Source organism: Mytilus galloprovincialis, chromosome 2 (assembly GCF_965363235.1).
Source record: "Mytilus galloprovincialis chromosome 2, xbMytGall1.hap1.1, whole genome shotgun sequence".
Classification (NCBI taxonomy): Eukaryota; Metazoa; Mollusca; class Bivalvia; order Mytilida; family Mytilidae; genus Mytilus; species Mytilus galloprovincialis.
In genome coordinates, this window is record NC_134839.1 from 13,662,424 (window position 1) to 13,684,333 (window position 21,910).

The 21,910-nt window shown below is 32.3% G+C and overlaps 1 protein-coding gene across 5 annotated transcripts in view; it reads left to right on the top strand.

The window, feature by feature from the left end:
- The window catches only part of LOC143062949 (sodium-dependent proline transporter-like), a 55,132-nt gene that overhangs the window by 20,820 nt on the left and 12,402 nt on the right, over positions 1-21,910 (top strand). For 2 of the 5 annotated variants that reach the window (XM_076234806.1, XM_076234804.1), the window contains exons 2-8: positions 1,692-1,858; positions 9,435-9,566; positions 10,298-10,550; positions 11,717-11,849; positions 14,962-15,096; positions 15,765-15,868; positions 19,581-19,705. In XM_076234806.1, the coding sequence (XP_076090921.1) occupies positions 1,702-1,858; positions 9,435-9,566; positions 10,298-10,550; positions 11,717-11,849; positions 14,962-15,096; positions 15,765-15,868; positions 19,581-19,705 (1,039 nt within the window). In that variant the 5' untranslated portion in view covers positions 1,692-1,701. Of the gene's footprint in view, positions 1-1,371; positions 1,478-1,503; positions 1,525-1,590; positions 1,859-9,434; positions 9,567-10,297; positions 10,551-11,716; positions 11,850-14,961; positions 15,097-15,764; positions 15,869-19,580; positions 19,706-21,910 lie in introns of those variants that run through there. The other 3 variants (XM_076234805.1, XM_076234807.1, XM_076234808.1) reach the window with 3 other exon arrangements.

The following is a 21,910-nucleotide window of genomic DNA, read 5'->3' on the forward strand; positions in this document are numbered from 1 at the left end:
AAAGTTTTGATTCTTTATTTAAGAATAACTTAAGTTATTGATATATTGACCTCCATAGATACATATATTTTTTACCAAGTTAACAAGTTCAAATCGGGCTTTTTAAATTGAAACATACAGTATCCAAGTGTCGTTTTTTGCTAAAGACTGTTCTATTTATGCTGTTGTTTCATATATGCTTGAAGTTTATAACTTTAACTTTGCCTTGCAAGTAAAATTATTTACACAAGAATGTCGTTAACTAAGGTAAGATTGCTGAAAGACCCCCTCCTTAATTAAAGAAATATATCATTTAACATCAATCATAATTCTTTGGATGTAAATTAGATACACCTACTTGGACTAACGCCATCATGGTGCATCTTAATATACATTTCAGGACACCTTTAAATGTATGTGCGATCTAGACTGCATGTTTGGAGATATCACCGTAAATCATACATCCAAGGTGATTTATATTAGTACAATGTTGAGACCAAACATTCAAATAAATTCTATAATTTTCAAAGCTATAAAAAAACATATTTTATAAATTGGTTTAATTCTAAATTTATTAACCTGATAACTCAACTACACTTCATTTCCTTACTCCATATTTTCACTCCATGACTCCGCAACAGTCCACTCAAACACTCCACTCCACTCCACTTTTTAGCACATGCCAGTTAATTGTCAGCATTTATTCAAGCTGTAATTATAAACCATATATAACATAAGCTATCAAGTTCCGCTACTGATTTATAATAAGAACACTAGTTATGATTTGCCGTTTTGCTCTCTTTCCGATGAAAATCAAAGTTCTGGACAACATGAATGTATGATACATCAGTGGTTATCTAAATTCATTGTTCATCATGCTAAGCTATAAGTACATAAACAAATACAAATATTTTAGATATATAAAACAATAACAACAGAAAAGAAATATTTCTGAAATAAATATTGTTGGATTGAGATGTATAATGCACAGATATTATACGGTTGGGTAGTTCTGTAAGATTCAGATCTATTGTCAATGGATTTTACGGTAACAGGATAACATGTTAGCTGAGAATGTTAGTTTTTAATAGCAATTTGCTGTTTATAGTTCAAAGAGTGCACTGGCCGCAGCGTGTATTGATCTTTATTGCTGAGTAGGTCAATCAGAACTGAAAGTTGTAACCTGATAACCGTTGTAAAATACAATGGTATGCAGTCATTAGTACAATGTGCAATGTCGGTTTAAAAATCGAAAATAAACAAATTAATAACGGAACGACCATATCATGACTTAAGTCTTTGACAATAATGTAGAATTAAAATAGAAACACTTCAAAACAAGTAGTTTTGACGTCTTTTATATAGACCATAGTCAATATTTTTTATATTTTAATGATCCTATATATCGGCCACGCTTGCGCTTGCGCAAATATCGAGTATTTATTAGTGCAGCCGAACTTATTACAAATTGTCAAAGGTTAAAGAGTTCATGTACTAAGTAAGACAAAACACAAATATTTTTATAAATTTCATACTATTCTGATCGTATGTAGTTGCATAACTTAAGCCAAAATAACTAATGCATGTCTAAATCGATTCTTTGTTTACGTTTTAATATATTTAGTTTTATCAGTGTATCGCACGCGGCTTGTAAGCGGGAATTATTTCACTTCTCAGCGAAGCTGTTTAATAGAGAACCTGGTTTATTACAGGAAAAACAAAATGACCAAAGACAGTGAAAGTTCTGTGTCTGACAATGGAGTTATAGAGAGGGGAGTGTGGTCGAAGAAGATTGAATACCTGTTATCCGTCCTTGGTTACATTGTAGGCTTGGGGAACCTGTGGCGTTTTCCTTATATTTGTCTGAGAAATGGTGGAGGTAAGTGTATTATTTGTTATTTCTTCTTTTTTTTAATGAGGGTCTTTGTGGGAGTCCTTCAATTCTGTTTTCTTCTATTTTTAAGCCATTTTCTGTGTTCTTTATAAATTTTGCCAAGTATATTATCTGTTATATATTTCAATGTCTAATCATTTATTTTTCAAACTCTTAAATAGTGGAAATGCATTAACTTTAGATACCAGGATTTGCGCAAGACGCGCGTTTCGTCTACAAAAGATTCATCAGTGACGCTCGAATAAAAAAATGTTGAAAAGGCTAAATAAAGTACGAAAGTTTTATAAACATTTTATTTATAATTATGACCAGATCAATATGATCAATGATATATCATGTTCCTTCTAACATCCTACAATCATTGAAAATGGGACGGGTACAAAAATGTTCCTGACTTTTAATGTTTAAATAAAGGAGTAAGGAACCGAAAGTTTCTGAATTAGTAAATTTAGACATAATATATAGACGATTATATCATAGATGTATGGGTATTACATCTATGATTATATATAGTTAACGGTAAGCCCTGTTTAACTCGTAGTCTACATGTTATCTGATGGAGAGTGGCTGTCATTAAATTTTAACATGTTTAAATGTGTTTAATGAAATGATATGGCGGCATAGCAATTAATATGAACATCCTGGTCGAGGAGTTTAGGCTGAGAGTTTAGGTCGCTGAATACGGAAATAAATGATAAAGATTAAAAAGGTCGCTGGATACGGTGTTGTTACCACACTGTCACAAAGGTCAGTGTTCGAATCCCGTTAGGTGAGAACAAAAATTTGTTCACGCCAATTTGAAGATCTGACAATTTGAGACGAATTACATATATTGTATACAATATTTTCTTTTGAAAGATCAAGTAAAAGGAAGAAAACCACAACATATAACCGAAGAATTAATAAAATAACATTATAATTGTTGTTGTTTGACAAAAAATAGATATATACCAATGGCATGCAGAGTTGTGAATAAATATTTGATGAGAATTTTGAAATCGTAACCCATTCGCATAACACAAGTATTCGTGAGTGTCTTCTACATTGGTCCATAGAATTTCCTCTAACTAAAATAATGCATCTTTCTTAGTCCATGTAACTTTTTTTATCTTTACACAATACTATGTAGATTATGTAAGTTCGGTATGCCTTTCCGTCTAGTCGAGTAGTAACATTTTGACAGCGATATGCATCAGATACAGTTGGTATGTGACAGAAAGTAAATTCTGATTCGTTATCCACAAATCGCATGTCAAAGATGTGACATACATTATAGACATAGCTCTGAGTATTATTATGTAGTTGCATGGTCTTTCAAGTATTTAACCTAGTATCTGGATGAATAATGAGAGGCAACAGCCGTGTGTTGATGTTCAAATATTGTAAATCCATAAAAAATGACATACATCAAGATAAACCAAGATAAACGTTGGATAGTTATAGGTCTCATAACGATTGACAATTTGATATCGCTTGATATCAACTCGAGTTATTCAATTTCAATGTCACATCAATGTGTCATCATATAAGTCCTTTTCCGGTGTCAAATATAAATATCAGACATTTTAAAACTAGTTCAGAATGAAGAATATTATTTTGCAATAAGGATTTAATTTTTTAGGTGAAATATGTGTAGAAATCACATAATTATGTCTGTTTCCATGCAACGAGGCCCATCTTGTCTTTTGAAAGTTATAAATGACCTAACGCATATTTAATGAAATATGAAGGGTCGTTCGGTTCATAATTAATGTTTTTGCTCGTACGCTAGAGGTACGTATTTATATATAACAGTTCGTTCTCGTATCCTTGAGGTACGCTAACATGTAGTTTACGTACCCTAGAGCAACACGTAACACTGTGTTTACGTACCTTAAAGGTATATACGTAACACATTGGCGGATCCAAGGGGGGGGGGGATTTCGGGGGTTGGAACCCCCCTTTTTTTGGCCGATCAATGCATTTGAATGGGAACATATAGTTGGAACCCCCTTTGTCCTGGGTTGGGACCCCCCATTTTTTTAAATGGCTGGATCCGCCACTGCAACAGTTTTTTCACGTTCCTAGAGGTGCGCGTAACAGTTTGTTCACGTACCCTGGGGTACGCGTAACTGTTTGTTCATGTACCCTGGAAGTACGCGTAACAGTCAAGTTAGTCAGTCAGCCAGTCTGTCAGTTTTCTTCGTACATGAAGATATTGATTCGATATTTGGTGTATTGTTTATCACGACAAGTGCAGATCAAGTTCCAATTTTTTTCCAGTCTGATGATTTTGTGAAGATTTGTGGTCCTTGAATTTAGAAATTTCGCTCAAATAATCAGTTTTCCGTACTATTTTCAATAAGTTTGAGGATATTGATTTGATAATTGTAAGATAGGTTTATCGTGACCAAGTTATAGATCAAATTCAAATTTTGTTCTGGTCTGATGAGTATAATGGTCTTTGGACTTAGAAAATTCACTTTAATAATCAGCATGATCCTTTTTCCACATTTTTTCACCCGTCATGCATGAAGATTTTGTCTTGATATTTGCCACATTGTTTACACCTTGAAAAATTATAGATCCAGCTAGCATTTCGTTCCAGTGTACTGAAATTTTAACCGGTAGGGGACTATATATATATACTGCCATGCAATACTCCCGGAATGTTTGATTAATTTTATCATAAAGAATGTGTACTGGGAAATACACATTCCTACATAGGAAAATGCCTGTACCAAGTCAGGACTGAAGTGACAGTTGTTATCCATTCGTTTAATGTGTTTGAGCTTTTGATTTTGCCATTTGATTAGGCACTTTCCTTTTTGAATTTTCCTCGGAATTCTGTTTTTTGTGATTTTACTTTTTGGATATAGGAGACAACTCTGTAAAAACTGCTTGAAATGTGGCTACAACAGACAACAAAACGAAGAATACTATTTTCGATGTAAAGCATCTGTTGCTTATGTTCCGGACCATATGAGTATCTGGACCATACGCGTATGGTCATGACCATATGGGTATATACTCATATGGTACAACCATACGCGTATGGTCGGGGTAATCAACACGTATACTTTTAAACTCTTCATTAGGTGTGACCCTTCTGGTTATTACGTCACTAAAATGTCATTTTATTATATATTCAAAAAAAACTTATTAAAAAAGCAGTTTCACACAGTTAATTATACTTACTATTTGTAAGTACAATTATAAGATGTCAAAATAAAAGGAACATATTGTAAAAGGAATTTTATTGTTTAAAGTAGTTGACATCACCGGCAAGGATCATGATAATTTTTAAGGATCATGATATTTTTAAGACATTTTTGAAAATAATATATGTAAGTAAAATATTAAAAGTGTATGTTTCTTCATTTTTTTCTATTCTTTATTTCTATACTTCTATTTTAATCGTAATTATAATACCGGTAAAATAGCATTTAAGAGGCATGAAATAGCCACTGCCTTTATTTAATTTGATCTGTGATATTCATTTTACGATATTCAGTCTATGGAAGAAGCGATTCGATAAAAACTTTTCTTATATCAACGAGCGATATTGTCTTATATCAACGAGTTGCATTGTTGGAAATTTCAGACGAATGTTAGCATTTGTACGAAATAAGGCAGATTTCTCGATATAAAGTAATGACTCTTTTCTTAAAACAGGGTGACATTTAACACAAAATACGTCTGGTGTATAATTTCCATGAATTATTTTATTTAATAACAAGCAAGGTGTATTTAAACGAGAAAATTGAATTGTTGAATAAATGAAACATAAATGCACAATTTATAATTTGTAGATGTACACATTCTATAAATGTCATGTAGCAAATTCAGTGGAATGCAATTGAGATGAATTCAATTGTTTGCTAAGCCAAAATCACCTATAAGTCAAAGATACTGCTATATTTTATCATAACAATGCGATATTTGTCTTATATCATAGCGATGATTTTTTAATATCAAAAATTTATGAATGCGATACTTTTCTAATATAAATGCTATAGTTTTCTAATATAAAATGAATACGATGACACGTCACAATGCATGTCAAGAAAACTGCAAACATAATTCACAAACTTAGATCATGACCGGTTTAATGTTTTAGGATCAACATCACTAAAATTTCGTAACTGTAACAAAATTAACGTTTACATGAACTTATCATTTCGAAAATGTTGCTTGACCCTTTTGATAGTTGAAAGTGTTAACAACCTGTTCAGTCTATTGTTTTCAATCACATGGTTTAACCGACTAACTAACATGTTTAACCCCGCCACATTATTTATGTACGTGCCTGTCCCAAGTCAGGAGCCTGTAATGCAGTGGTTGTCGTTTGTTTATGTGTTACATATTTGTTTATCGTTCATTTTTTTTTTAAATAAATAAGGCCGTTAGTTTTCTCGTTTGAATTGTTTAACATTGTCTTATCGGTGCCTTTTATAGCTGACTATGTTGTATGGGCTTTGCTGATTGTGAAGGCCGTACGGTGACCTATAGTTGTTAATGTCTGTGTTATTTTGGTCTCTTGTAGACATTTGTCTCATTGACAGTCATACCACATCTTCTTTTTATAATTCTATTTGAAGTGATGATGCAATGGCGAAATTTAAATGCGGTTGCAAATACGTTTACCGACTTATTAGATTCTAATATACTGGTCACACTGCTATAGCTTATCCACCTTGGTAATATCGAAATAGACAAAAATATCATTACTTAAAAGATACATTCATTCAAACAATCCAATCCAATACAGCTCCGAATTGCAATGAATATTCAAATGGTAGAATAAAGAATTCAAACAAATTAAAATGTACAAATGCTGATGTCCCGACTTTGAAGATACCAACTGAGTAGCCTCAGACTATAAATTGGACAACTTTAGATATAACAAAAATAAAAAATCTTGTCAAACAGAAAATGTATTTATTATTAACATAGAAAAAAATATTGAGAAGGAAAACAGTTCTTTTTGGATATCAAAGACTTTTCCCGTTGGTAAACCGATATCTCTATGAACATAATCAGCTCGCCGAGTGAACACTCTTTTACATCGATGACCGTTAGGGCATTCCGATGTATTGTTGTCACAGAGATTTGACTTTCGTTTTTTACTGGTAACCGATCGTATAAATACTCGAACATTTCTTAGTGCAAAATAACAAACCGTATTGCTTGTTATAAATTCTTTTCTTCAATGAGTACTAAAAAGATGTTTAGAACACAAATAAATAAGATGTAAATGTCTTTTGACGTTAGAAATGTGTATATATCTTTTCTATATTTATAAATTTAGATCGTTCAGTTTGAGGACTGGAATGCAGTTATTTATAAGGGCAAATTGTAAAGATTTAAGAAGATGGTGCATGAGTTCGAATGAGACAACTTTCCATCAAAGTAATAATTTGTTTAAAGTAAACCATTATAGATCAAAGTAGGGCATTAAACACGGAGCCTTGGCTTACAGCGAACACCACGCTATTTACTAGTGTTAAACCATTCAAACAGGAAAACCAACTGTCTAATTTGTATAAAAAAAGGAATTCAAAAGTACAGGTCTGATTTTGTCGAATCAATCATTGTCAATCTGAACGAGGACAGTATGATTCATCTTTATCACAAGTTAGTTTCATTGTTATCAATAAAGAAAGTCTTCCATGCGTTGCGAGCATATCTGATATATATTATTTCGGTGCGTTCATTATGAAATTTGCTAAATATATATGTGAACAATCATTTTGATACTTAGCTATTTGATTACGCCATTGTTTATTAAACCCTTATTTGATTAGTTTTGCTTCCAAAATCAATTGAGAAATTTGTAAGATGAGTATACGCATATGGTCATGACCATACGCGTATGGTCCAAATACTCATATGGTCCGGAACACTTACATTAATGTTTAATATAAATATAAGTATAAATCAATAATTTTGACCGAGTTTTAAAAGTATAAATCAAGTAATGAATAATATTTTCCAAAGGTTGTATACTTAGATAGAATAACATGTATTTATTTCAACTTTGACTGTTTAAAAAAATCTTTGAACCAAGTAGGAGTTATAGATGAAAATAAACTTATTTAAATTATTGCTTATAAAAGTTCCAAATGGTTTTACATGTAAGACAGCTTTTTTCAACGATATTTAAAAAGACCTGATTTAATTGGTCAATAAGTGTTTTCCAGCAGACGACTTAATTGTGGATAGGTTATAAAGGTTATTCCGCATACGTGAACTAACAGTTACGTGTTCGTCTAGGGTACGTGAACAAATAGTTACGCATATCTTTAGGGTACGTGAACAAAGTGTTGTACGTCTAGGGTATGTAAACCCATCCAAAACTATTGAAAGGTTTCAATAGATTAGGAGGGGTTATTAGACAATACTATCTTGGTTTAGATTAGATTCACCCAATTTGGGTTGTGGCTCTTATTGGGGTATCACGTTCATAATGTTCTGTGATTTAGCTTAAAATATTGCACACTTACTTTGAGTATTATTTGTCTAAAAAAAATTCAATCCCAATTTTATTGGATGTCCTTTAGCTGGGATATTTAGAAACCTTTGACGGATTTTGTACATGTTTTATCATATTTAGACAATCAGAGAGGGAGGGAATAATTGAAAATTTATATAGAAGAAGCAATTTCGGGTATACCAGCACGTATATTGTTATGAATGATTAGTAAGTGTCCATTTTATCTAGGCTTAGAAGGGTTTATATAATTAATTTTTTATTCTGATCTCAATTTTTACAATATTTTCCTTTCTACGGAATCTACAAGTTTGTTTTTCTGAAGAAGAAAACAATCATCTAGAAAAGATGATTAAAAAATATCCATATTTTTGCAACTGAAAGATTCAACCTCTAGTTTTATCTTTTATAGATGGTATTTCAAATCATAAATATTTAAATGATTAAAAATGTAATAACTTTGTTAATTCCACAAAGACCTGATTGCAATTAACCATCACAATCCAATTTGAAAGAATATGAAAAAAATTTATCAATTATATGTATACGTCCTTTGTCTTTATTTGTCAATCCAAGGAAGTACATGTTGGTCAATGTATTCGCTAATTACAGCGACTTGCAAATTGGTACTGACATTTATAGTTTGATAATTATTTCTTTCGAATATCTCAAGTATAACATCTGTATTGGATACAGAAATAAACAAACATTGCTCGCCTCGTTATCACTTTTTCACCCGGTTTAAAGTTTACAGAAGAAAAAATGAAAATGCACGTGGCAATACTCGATCTTTACCTGAAAATGGAAGTGGCGATACATCATTTCTAGCTCGATCTTAACTGTAAATCACAGGCACTTGTCTTAATTTTTCTTTTTATATATATACCGTAATATAACAAGGTATATATTGAAAAAAGGGACAAGTGCCTGTGCTGCAGATGTATCATGCTATTTATGTACAACTCGAATTTTAATTAAAAGTGTAAATGGCGATGCATGTATGAAAGGAACTATAACTGAAAAATATGAAAATAGATATAAAATAATAATAATAATAAAAAATAATCCAAATGTTTCTTTTATTTTAAGGTGCGTTTTTGATACCGTTTTTCATCTGTTTGGTGTTCTGTGGAATACCTTTGTTCTTTCTTGAAACAGCTGTTGGACAGTTTACTGGACAAGGTACACTTCATGTGTGGGAGGTCTGTCCAATTTTCAAAGGTAAGATTACGATCCTTTTTTCCCTTTACTATATTAGAGATATATTGGCATCTTCTACAAAATTGGAAAATGTCAAGCGGCGACAATATGTATTTACTGTAAAGCTGGAATGTTACTCAAATCATGTGAAACACAGTAGACAGACCGCCCCAATAATCCACCAGAACACTGATAGTAAAAGAAAAATATTTATGACACTTCTTTCCACCTATTCTCTATTATTATCTGCTTATCATGTATAATCTACTTCTGTGTTCTTTGTAAATATTTATGTTATGGATGTAATGACGTACATGCAACATAGTTATGTTGTATTATTTTTTTTAAATAGTTCTTAAAGAGTATTTATATATATAGGGCTGACGCTACTATGACATGTACACATACATTGTATTAAGAATAAAGATAGTATCAACATATAAAGGCATACCATACCTCCCAACAAGTTATATGAAATATATTTTTTTTAAACGAGAAATAACGCAAATAATTCATACATGTTCAGGACGATTCCATAAGCTCCAGATTGTTGTTTAATTATTGATGATTTTATATTCAGATCTCCTTTCATTTTTATAAGGTGAAGCCTTGAAAATCAAATGTACATGAATTGAAGTTTTGTTCCTGTGTAATTCGTTCTTTAATGCCATTATATGCCGGAATGTGTCGAATACATTTTCATTTATGTAAATGTCATGATAATTTATGAAGCATTTTATTTTATTTTTCAGGAGTTGGAGTAGGTATGCTCATATCAATGACTATTTTTTGTATTTATTACAATGTTATTATGGCATGGTCACTGTATTACATAGCTAGTTCGTTTGTCGTGCCTCTTCCATGGACATCCTGTAATAATGAATGGAACAGCGAGTATTGTACAGACGACCGCAGTACTTTGAATCTGACAAGCCAAGTCCTGCAGGGTATTAATTCAACTAACAGCACTCCGAATTGGATAACGGCTCAAGAAGAATTTTGGCAGTAAGTATTGATCAAGTGAGATGTTTCTTCCTTTTTTTCTATACATATTATCTTCTAGTCATGGAACACCTTCTCATTGGAATAAATTACGGATGAGGAGTTATAAAAAAGTTCATATCGCACACATAAAAAAGTTTCTAGTAAAACTATGAATATATACACTAAAGTTCACGGATTAAAATCTAAAAAAAATTGTATTGCTATTCGGAAAAAATTTAACACACCAATGAAAAACCTACTACCTATTACGTTTTTTGCCCCCGCCGGACCGAAGGGGGCATTAAGTTTTACCCTTGTCCGTCTGCCCGGACGTACATTGTACGTCCGTCCGTACGTACGACCTTAAATTGGTTTCCGTTCTCTTACTTAAGTTTGCCTCAACCAAATGTTATGAAACTTATACACAATACTTATTACCACAAAACTCAGATCAAGTACAATTTTGGGTACGCGGCGCCAAAGATCAGTAACACAATCTCAGTTAATACAGGAATCATTCTGCTTGTTACTATCTGTTTTACAAACATTTGTGAACATGTGAACCTAAGCTTCATGAAATGCAGGACTTGTAATTGCTTCGAATGCGAGATATCGTGGGTGCGATCCACGGCCTGGTCGAACTTTGTCATTTGCTGCAGTGCAAAGTTCGCTGGCACTCTATTATAGTCTGTATATAAGCAAGTTAACCAGTACCTTTAAAGCTAGGTTTAGCTGTTGTTTTATTAAAAAGCAGGGTCGAAATTCATATCACATTAACATACTATCGTCCTCAAGTACATGTAGTATCTGCCTTTAGACGTTTATCATCATGATCGTCTTCGTCGTCGACATGGTCCTTCTCCTTCTCCTTCTCCCCCCTCCCTTCTTGTGCCCTCTTTTTAATGCATTTAGGTTATATTCTTGTAATTGTAGTATTTAATTGGTTTGTGGTCCTGTATACACACTCCTTTATTTTCAGAAGCTTTTTTTTCTAATGATAGCGTGCTCACCTCGAATGTCTCAGGTCGTAGGTTCGATCTCTGGACAGGTAAAACCAAAGATCTTAAAAAGGGAAATGTATCAAGAAACATAAGAAAATTATTAAACATGCATGACAATTTTGACATTGCATTTACTTTAGAACAATCATTTAATGAATAGAACTTTGAACAACTATTTTTTTACAGAGAAAGCGTGCTGGGTATGTCTTCAGGAATAGAAGAAATTGGTACTATTAATTGGAAGCTGATGCTGTGTTTACTAGGAGCATGGGTGGTTGTTGGGTTATGCATCATTAAAGGTGTAAAATCTCTTGGAAAAGTGAGTGCATATTATTTTTAAAGAAGTGATTAAAAGAAATCTGAATTATTCGGATTGTTATAATCATGATAATTGTATACAAACTGTTGGTTTGTAAAGTATTTTAAGTTTTCATAAACAACATAGTACATATAAACATGTTTAACCATTACTATCCATTGATGGGAAAACAAAGTTTACAATTATTCCACCTCCTCATCTGGCACGAAATATTTTTTTTAATGATAGTAATACAGGATGAAGAAAAAAGAGAATCAATGTATAAGCGATACAACATTTTAATGGAAGACCTTTGCATTGTTTTTGTGCTTTGTGCCCGTCTGATGTTTCATGCCAAACTGATTTTTAACCGGATTTTCGAAAGGAAATCGAATCGGGCATTGATTTGGGATGTATTGAGGGCGAGCCGGTGTGCGGCTGCCACATGTGACTTAATGAAAGTCAAGTTCTACTTTTCACAGTTTTAGCTGTTGTAAACCTTTCAGTAGCAACATTTATTTTTATTAGCTCACCTGGCCCAAAGGGCCAAGTGAGCTTTTCTCATCACTTGGCATCTGTCGTGCGTCGTCGTCGTCGTCCGTCGTCGTTAACGTTTACAAAAATCTTCTCCTCTGAAACTAATGGGCCAAATTTAACCATACTTGGCCACAATCATCATAGGGGTATCTAGTTTAAAAAATGTGTCATTTGTTTAATATGCACATAGACCAAGGTGAAGGTGTCAAATTAGTGTCAAATATTCAATCACTATCCAAATTCAGAGCTCTTTTAATACTTGATCAACTGTTCAGGGTTCGACCTCTGCAGAAAAGACCGGTTCACTGTCACTCTGACATCCTCTTGTTACTGTTGTTGTAATGTTTCACCACTGTCCCAGGGAATGGGATGGATGAGTTTTTGAAATCGGATTTGATCCCGCTTTTTATATGTGCAAGTCGGGAGCTTGTAATCATTCATTCAGTGATTATCGTTGAATGTTGTCTGTTTCATTTGTAGTTGTTTTGCCTTTAAAAACAGGTCATTGGTTGTCTTGTTTAAGGTAGATTTATGATATATCGCCATCTTGGATTGTACAAACGCAGTACACAATCGGTCAAGTTCTTTGTACAAATCTGCAAATTTTGATAAACAGATTTGCAATCTTTTGGTTAGACTTTCATTTTTCTTAAAGAAAACTTAGTAATTCATTGCACTATCCAAATGTTTAAACAAATTCCAAATATTTGTGTTTTTTAGAATCAATTTTCAACTTAGCTATTTAAGGGTAACTCTATTAGTAAAAACTTTATACTGGGGTGATAGGAACACTTTTTTTTTGTAGCAACAAAAAACCCAAATTCGGTGACACCATTTTTGTATTTTTATTTTTAAAACATATCTTAAAATTATCTTCTCATATTTTATTTCAAAATTCGATCTCATAGATTTCTTTTTATACACATAAATGTGTTTTTTTCATGAACAATCTAAGCAAATTAGTGCAATTTTGATTGACTCGTAGCTTGAAAAATAACACGGTGACCCATACTTTTCAACATATTTTAGAAAAAAGCTTAGTAAAATCTTCATTTTGGTAAAGATTATGAAAATTCTATCTGAGGAAATAAAAACCGATGATCTATCTTAAAATGTTTCACGTTCTGTCTTGTCAAGCCTTTTATTGCTGACTATGCAGTATTCATTTTTCTAGATCAAAGACCATGCAAGAACCTATATTTGTTAATGTCCACGTCATTTAGACTCTGATGGATAATTGTCTCTTATATAACCATTCCACTTTTAGAAATATGTAAAACAAATCAAACCAGATTAACAGAAGTTTTGTGTTTGTTTTAAGAGCACGAAGAGGGGGAGATGTGATTCGATTCCTTTAAGAGGAACACAAGACTTACAAGAAAAAGAATCAATTATTAATATGATGACACAATGTTGACTGCTGTACCCCTATTTTTTTTACTGTTTAACCTATTGTGTCTAGTTGTTTTGTTCACACATCGTTGTCAATATGATGGAATTTGATGTGACTGTCATACAAGAGAGAGGTTTAGCTAGCTGTAGGTTCAATCCACCATTTTCTACATAAGAAAATGCCTGTACCAAATCAGGAATATGACCGTTGTTATCAATTCGTTTGATGTGTTTAAGCTTTTGATTTTGCCATTATATTAGAAACTTACCTTTTTAGCTCACCTGGCCGTCGTCGTTAACTTTTACAAAAATGTTCTCCTGTGACACTACTGGGCCAAATTTAACAATACTTGGCCACAATCATTATTGGGGTATCTAGTTTAAAAAATGTGTCCGGTGACCCGCCAAACCAACCAAGTTGGCCGCCATGGCTAAAAATAGAACATAGGGGTAAAATGTATATTTTAAATTATAACTCTGAAACCAAAGCATTTAGAGCAAGTCTGACAAGAAAAAATTGTTAATCAAGTCAACATCTATCAGCCCTGAAGTTTTCAGATGAATTGGACAACTGGTTGTTGGGTTGCTGCCCCCTTCCCAATTGGTAATTTTTAAGGACATTTCTGGTTATTATCTTGAATACTATTATAGATAGAGATAAACTGTAAACAGCAATCATGTTCAGCAAAGTAAAATTTACAAATAAGTCAGCATGACCAAAATGGTCAGTAGACTCCTTAAGAAGTTATTGCCCTTTATAGTAAATTTTTAACAATTTTCATTGATTTGGTAAATTTTGGTATTTACAAAATATTTTCCTCTGTAACTAAAGGGCCAAGTTCATTACAGATAGAGAAAATTGTAAGTAGCAAGAATGTTCAGTAGAGTAAGATCTACAAACACATCACCATCACCAAAAGTACACAATTCTGTCATGAATCCATTTTTGTTTAAAAAAGAGGGACGAAAGATACCAAAGGGACAGTCAAACTCATAAATCGAAAAATTAACTGACAACGCCATGGCTAAAAATGAAAAAGACGAAACAGACAAACAATAGTACACATGACACAACATAGAAAACTAAAGAATAAATATGCACATAGACCAAGGTGAGCGACACAGGCTCTTAAGAGACTCTAGTTTTATTTTTGGAGTCAGTCAGTGTTTTTGTATTTTGACTTTTTATTTGTTATACTTTTAGGTAGTGTATGTGACAGCTACAATACCATATATTTTACTTACTGTTATACTGGTCCGAGGACTAACACTTGATGGCTCAATAGACGGAATTAAAGTTTATCTTTCCCCAGATTTCAGCAAATTATTGGAACTTCAGGTAGATCGTTTTGTAACAAATCAACCTCACAGCTGCTTATGTATGAATATGTTCCATGTTCGTTCTACTTTAAAGTACATAACATATACCTTAAAATGCATATCACTGTAATAGTACCCTAAAAAAATTTTAGAACCTCAATTTTACTGGTACACTGATATTAGTTCACTTCTTAGTATTTTGATTATATGAAATTGACAGTGCAGAACAAATGATATTTAAGAATATATTCTGTACTGGTACACAATAGTTTTGTGCATACTGACTACTTACAGGACTTAACGATAAAAGAACAAAACTTGCACATGTATTCAGTAGTTAAGAATTACATGCAATAAATAAGTTGTTCTGATCTCTCCATTAAATCTTTGTTACAAATTATCCAGTTAATTCCAACCTGTTTCTCAGAACACACAATCTAAATGGTTACATGTATGTATGTTCTCCTAATATCATCGCTTGCAAATTGAGTACTTCCTTTAAGAATTCATTTACACATCGTGCGTAGATTTTAGATCAAGTTCATTGGTATTTGTATACTATTTCATGTATTTGTCGCATCATCACATGCAAATTGAGTGCTTCCTTTACGAATTTAATTATACATTATGTGCCTAGGTTTTATACCAATTTCATTGGTATTTGTATACTATTTGTTTTATCTTTAGGTTTGGCTAGAAGCTGCAATTCAAGTGTTTTATTCTCTTGGACCTGGATGGGGACCATTATTCACTATGGCAAGTTTTAATAAGTTTAACAATAACTGTCTTCGGTAAGTATCATCTCATTTTATAGATGTCTTTAGTTGGATGTATAAAAATAGCACAAATATGTTCACTTCAAAATTGAAAACAAAACTTAAATCAAATCAAAAGAAAAAGGATAAACTTTTAACCTTCATTGAATTGTGTAAAAACGAAATTTAGTTTTCACAATGCTTCTTAAATTTGTGATTTAATGAGAAACAGTAAATTTTCTTTTGATTTATAAGCATACACAAATAAAACATAACACATATACACATTGTATCATTTAACCAACTCATTTGCAAATCGGTATTTTTGTCTCCCCAATTTTATCCATCTTCTTTAACATATTTGTGCTTTAATTAACTACACAAATATTACATTTATGGTGATAACATACACATATTTACTTCTACTACTATAAAATGTAAATTCTTAACCATTAGTATTGGAGATGTATCAGCAAAAGACGATTTATTATTTCTCTGTCCTAAAAATATATTTAAAGCCAACAAATCATGTTTAAAAAAAACCAGTTTATTAATAGAATATACGTTTTTCTTTGGTTAAACAGTCCGGTATACAGGCATGGTAAAGATGATTACTAAGTATGTACTGTGTAGTCATGGTACTGATTATTACAGGTAACAAAATTAAATTCTATAATAGCAAAGATAAAACAAAGTTTGAAATAAGGTAAGTATTTTTGGACTCAACACCTTTGGACGAACCTAGTGCAACATAACATAGAAATAAAGGTATTTATAAAAAAGTACGTACTGAGTATTCCAGGTAACAAAATCAATTCTATAATAGCAAAGATAATACAAAGTTTAAAAACAGGTCAGTATTTTTAAAAACAAAACTGGACACAAGACCTTTGGTCGAACCAAGTGTACACAAGAGAATATAGAAATATAGGTATTTATATAAAAACAGTGTTTGACTGTGTAGTCAAGGTACTCAGTATTCCAGTGTAAAGGGCATAACTATTTAAAAGTTGTGAAATTTCAAAAAGCCGTTTTGACATTTAAATTACCTTTAATCCAATAGTTTGTATTGTTGGAAATTGCAAGAATGTTCCAAATTTCTAAACTATTTTGACTCCCCTTCCAAAAAAGTCATTTCCCGGCAACTGTGCACGGTAACACTTTTTCAAATAATATCTGCTCCGATGCCTATTGTTGAATTTGTTTTTATGAACCCATTGATTTATGTAATACATTAAATTAAGAACTGAAATGGGGAATGTGTCAAAGAGACAACAACCCTACCATAGAACAGACAACAGCAGAAAGTCACCAATAGGTCTTCAATGCAGCGAGAAACTCCCGCACCAGGAGGCGTCCTTCAGCTGGCCCCTAAACAAATAAGATAATGGACGTCATGTTTTGTGTACAAATTTATCAGATTTAGTGAACCAATCAGCGTAATTGGATAAAATAATAGCACTGTCAGTGGTTTGTAATATCAATGTCATATTCTAATGACTACATGCCCTAAAAGAAATAACTAAGGCTCCAAACTTTTCTGGAGAATGGAAGTGTATGTAATGCTTCCGATAATTTAGGTTCAAAACTTTCTGAAGAATGATAGTGCATGTATTTATTTTCTGATATTTACGTGGTTTTGGTTGTATCCATTTACATTGCACGTACTTGTATAAATTAACTATTGCAGCATACAACATAAACAGATAGTTTCGAAATTACTGAAAAAAATACAGTATGAAAAAGTAAAATCACAAAAATACTGAACTCCGAGGAAAAAAAAAACAATTCTGTCTATATATATATGTAGATAATTCATTGTGATTTATAACTCTTTTTGCAAATCTAAAACATTTTCATCGAAAATTATGTATTAGATACCCCATGTCTGTTGTAGTTGTTGTTCAGAGATTAAAGACTGACATTCGTTTACTAGTTTGTTTTGAATAAGATACGGCTTTTTGAATTAAACTTATAAACAAAACACATTTTTGTGAGGCTCCTTGATATGAAATAATCTTTCTGTATTTTGTAAATAAACTCATCATAGATACCAGTATTTGGAATTTTGTTTTTGCGCTAGACACGCGTTTGTCTACAAAAGACTCATTAGTCACGATCGAATATAATAAAAGTTGAAAAGCATCGAAGACCAAAAATTCTATAACTTTTTGCCTTATACAGCTAAGGTTATCTATTCCTGAGGTAGAAAAGTCTTAATATTTCAAACATTTTCAGTTATGGAAGCAGTTAATTTATAATAATGACCTTATCGATAATAATTCATGTCAACACAGAAGTGTTAATTAATAATTTACAGACGAAGTTATTATTATACAGGTTGACCTTTTTGAAGGATGCTTAACTCTTATGCTTTTGACTACACCGTAGTTTCCGTTCTCTAACTTGAGTTTGCTTCAACCTAATGTCTGATACTAATACACAATACTTATTACCACAACATAACAAATATTAAGTATGAATTTTGGTGACATCACTTTAACAGTCTTTAGTGATATCCCCTTTTAACGTTAAAAGCAAGTGGCGGCTTCATCCTACGGACACATTCCTCATCTATTTCTTTAAATTTCTTGCTTGAAGAAAGTACAACATCAAATCAGAGTTATTAGAAGTAATGAGTTGTGTACCCTTCATAAAAATTATTCATTTTACACTGTTAAATTGTTGGAAAAAATGTAAATATATTCTGTTAAAGCTCTACTTAATTGAAATTATATTTTTTCCTTTGTAACAAATCATGGCAAATCGTAATCAATCTTAACAAATTATATTTTATGAAGGTTTCCAATCGTGGAAAATAATGTTTTTTTGTAATTCTCACGGTCCCCTTTTTTGGGGATATATAAAAGGAACTTAGCTTGTAACTCCCTTTGATAAAAATATCCCAAGCGCTTTTTTGTCCATCTTTGTCACAGAAATTGTTTTAAGAAATTCCGAAAAGACGAAGCTTCAATCCTTCATTTTTCTCTCTTCATGGAGATATTGTTTTAACGTCCCTTTTTGGTCATACATAGAACTTCTCAATCAAATATTTTAAAATCTTTGGCTTTCAAACGTAGTGTTCACTCAGAAAAAAGTTAGAACGATCATAATTGATAAGGATATATATTTTACATTTTATACCGTGTTCACACAAAACAATCTGCAACCAGACAACTCGGACTAAAATGGAATGAAATGAGCTCTGAATCATTTTCATTTACTATAGAAACTTTTCTCATCGGATTTTGTCTAATGCTTAATCCGTTTCTGTGTGTGTTACATTTTAATGTTGTGTCGTTGTTCTCCTCTTATATTTAATGCGTTTCCCTCAGTTTTGGTTTGTTACCCCAATTTTGGTTTTTGTCCATAGATTTACGAGTTTTAAACAGAGGTATACTACTGTTGCCTTTATTGAAGAGAAAGGCAATTTCTATCCATTTTATGTTAAACCAATATTGTCTTATGATGATATAGTATTTTTTTTTCAAAATGCATACTATCTAAATATTTTTAACTATGTTTTTACAGGTATTGATCAAATTGAAAATTTTGAGGAAACGCGATAACTAGGTTTATGTTGAATTATATACTCTGTAAAAGTTTCAAATTAGATATAGTATGTCTTTAAACAATATTCATTGTTTAGTTTGACCTTATAGTGTAAGTTCAGTTAGAAACAGCACTAATCTTAAATACTTTAAATTAAAAAAACATGTACTGTTTATGTTTCTACATCTTTTTTCAGTGATTCAGTACTGCTATCATTAGCTGGCGAGGGAACCAGTTTATATTCAGGATTTATTATCTTCACGGTTCTTGGATTCATGTCAACATCCTTCTCACTTCCTATAGATAAACTAGTCAAGTCAGGTAAATATTAAAAATTGGAAAGAAAATCCAAACACAACCAGAAGTTATGCAATATGTTTTATTATATTCTAGTATTTTGTGTTTGAATTAACAATTTACATAACTTTGTCTCAGCCAAGACAACACGGTTAGGGGTTAACTGAAGGTACCATAGATAATAATATTAACGGTACCAATTTTCTTGCACCAGATGCGCATTTCGACAATACATGTCTCTTCAGTGATGCTCGTGGCCAAAATATTTGAAATCCAAAGCTTATATAAAAGAGGAAGAGCTATAATCCAAATGGTCCAAAAAGTATAGCCAAATCCGTGAAAGGAATCAGAGCTTTGCACGAGGGAGATACATTCCTTATTTTATAATAATTTCTATCATTTTGTAACAGCAAATTTTAATAACACAAAAAATCCGTATTTTCATGCCAGTACCGAAGTACTGGCTACTGGGCTGGTGATACCCTCGGGGACTAATAGTCCATCAGCAGAGGCATCGACCCAGTGGTAATATACCTTTAAATGAATGTGAATAAAATTGTTATTACGGCTTAAAGTTTATCAAAATTGGTTGGGAAGTTTCAATATAATTGTTTTTAATTATGGACACCTAAGCCTGCGTTTTCCATTCAATTTATTACAAAAAATCGAATTATTGTGCAAACGCATTAACGGTACCAATGTTTTCCACACCATAAGCATCTTTAATGATTCTAGAAGCAATATATTAAAGAATCTAAAACGTATCACAAACACAGAAGAGATGATAAAACAAAAAAGGACTACAAGTGAAGTCAAACGTGGACATGGAATTAGAACTACACAGCGTCCTCTTGACGAAAGCTTTACCCTGTGTACCCGATCTTAAATTTGGAAACCATAAAATAACATATTTAGCTGAAAAATTAGTTACCAAATTTTATTTCATAGAGTTATGAATATCATCAAAAATTTTCTACTCGAAATTTTAAACCAGTTTTTGGAAAATGACGCTTTCAGCGGCATGTTTCCGATACTATTGACCTGAACTTCCATTATATTTCTCTGCCTACCGCGGTTGGTTTCGTATTTTCTTTCTTTTAAATTTCTCCGCCTACCGCGCTAGGTTTTGTATTTACTATTTTACATACAAACTGGAATCTGCTTGTATTATCGTTGTTGTGTAGTATTCAACCGGGAACCAGTTTACATACTTTATTTACAGAATAAAAATTTTGACTTGCTCATTTGTTTATTGCTATTAAATGGTATTTTGAGCTTTCCCTTTGTTATACTTTTCCTATTTATTTAAGCTTTCGCTTTTATCTACGTAATAAACAAATAGATTCGTTTTGACATGGTTCTGGACTTTTCATACACCAATGATCAGCAATCGCTAGACAAAATAGTTCTCCTAAATAATGTCAGCCTTTCTTACCATTTCATGTCAGCCTTTCTTACCATTTCAACTTAACAACCATTAAAAAAGTATTAATCGGAATCATCTTGACATCCATTGGATAGATACTGGTCTTTGTCCAGATTTACGAAGTTTTGAATAATTGGAAATTAGTAATACGATTTTACCAACGCGGTGCGTATGAATCGTCTGATGACACACGATCTCCGGTCCTTCTTATTACCAAAAAAGATCGCAGTGTACCAACACGATGTTGTTAAGACACTCATAAATCTATTATTATAACTTTATTGATTATGTGAAGTAAAACTAAAACATTGTTAGAACACAACAGATATATAATAAATGGGGGGGGGGGACATGATAGTCTTTTCGTTTTACAAACAACTGCCTTATTATAAGAAAATATAATGTGTCCGTATTAGTCCACTTTCTACTGGTTAAACGACAGATCGAATTACCGGAAATATTGCGCTGGTTTACGCTGTATTTCACTTTCTGAGGATAAATGTATAATTATCGATTTCGATAGTTTCGACTTCGTAACGTTCGCACACATTTACTTGACGATCTTTTCTGCATTACTTGTCAATCTGTGGGGCTAGCGATAATTAAAATTTACTAGTCGGAGCTGAAATTTAATACTAGTCTGGGGCATCGGGCTAGTGGTTAACGACGCAGACTGGGCCCGACTTAATCTTTATTTACAAAGTTACAGCAGCAGAGTCTGTAAAAGACTGTATCTGTATGACATGTGAATAAATTACTGAATTAATACAACGGTTTGAGAGAGCGCCGCCGATTTATTGGCG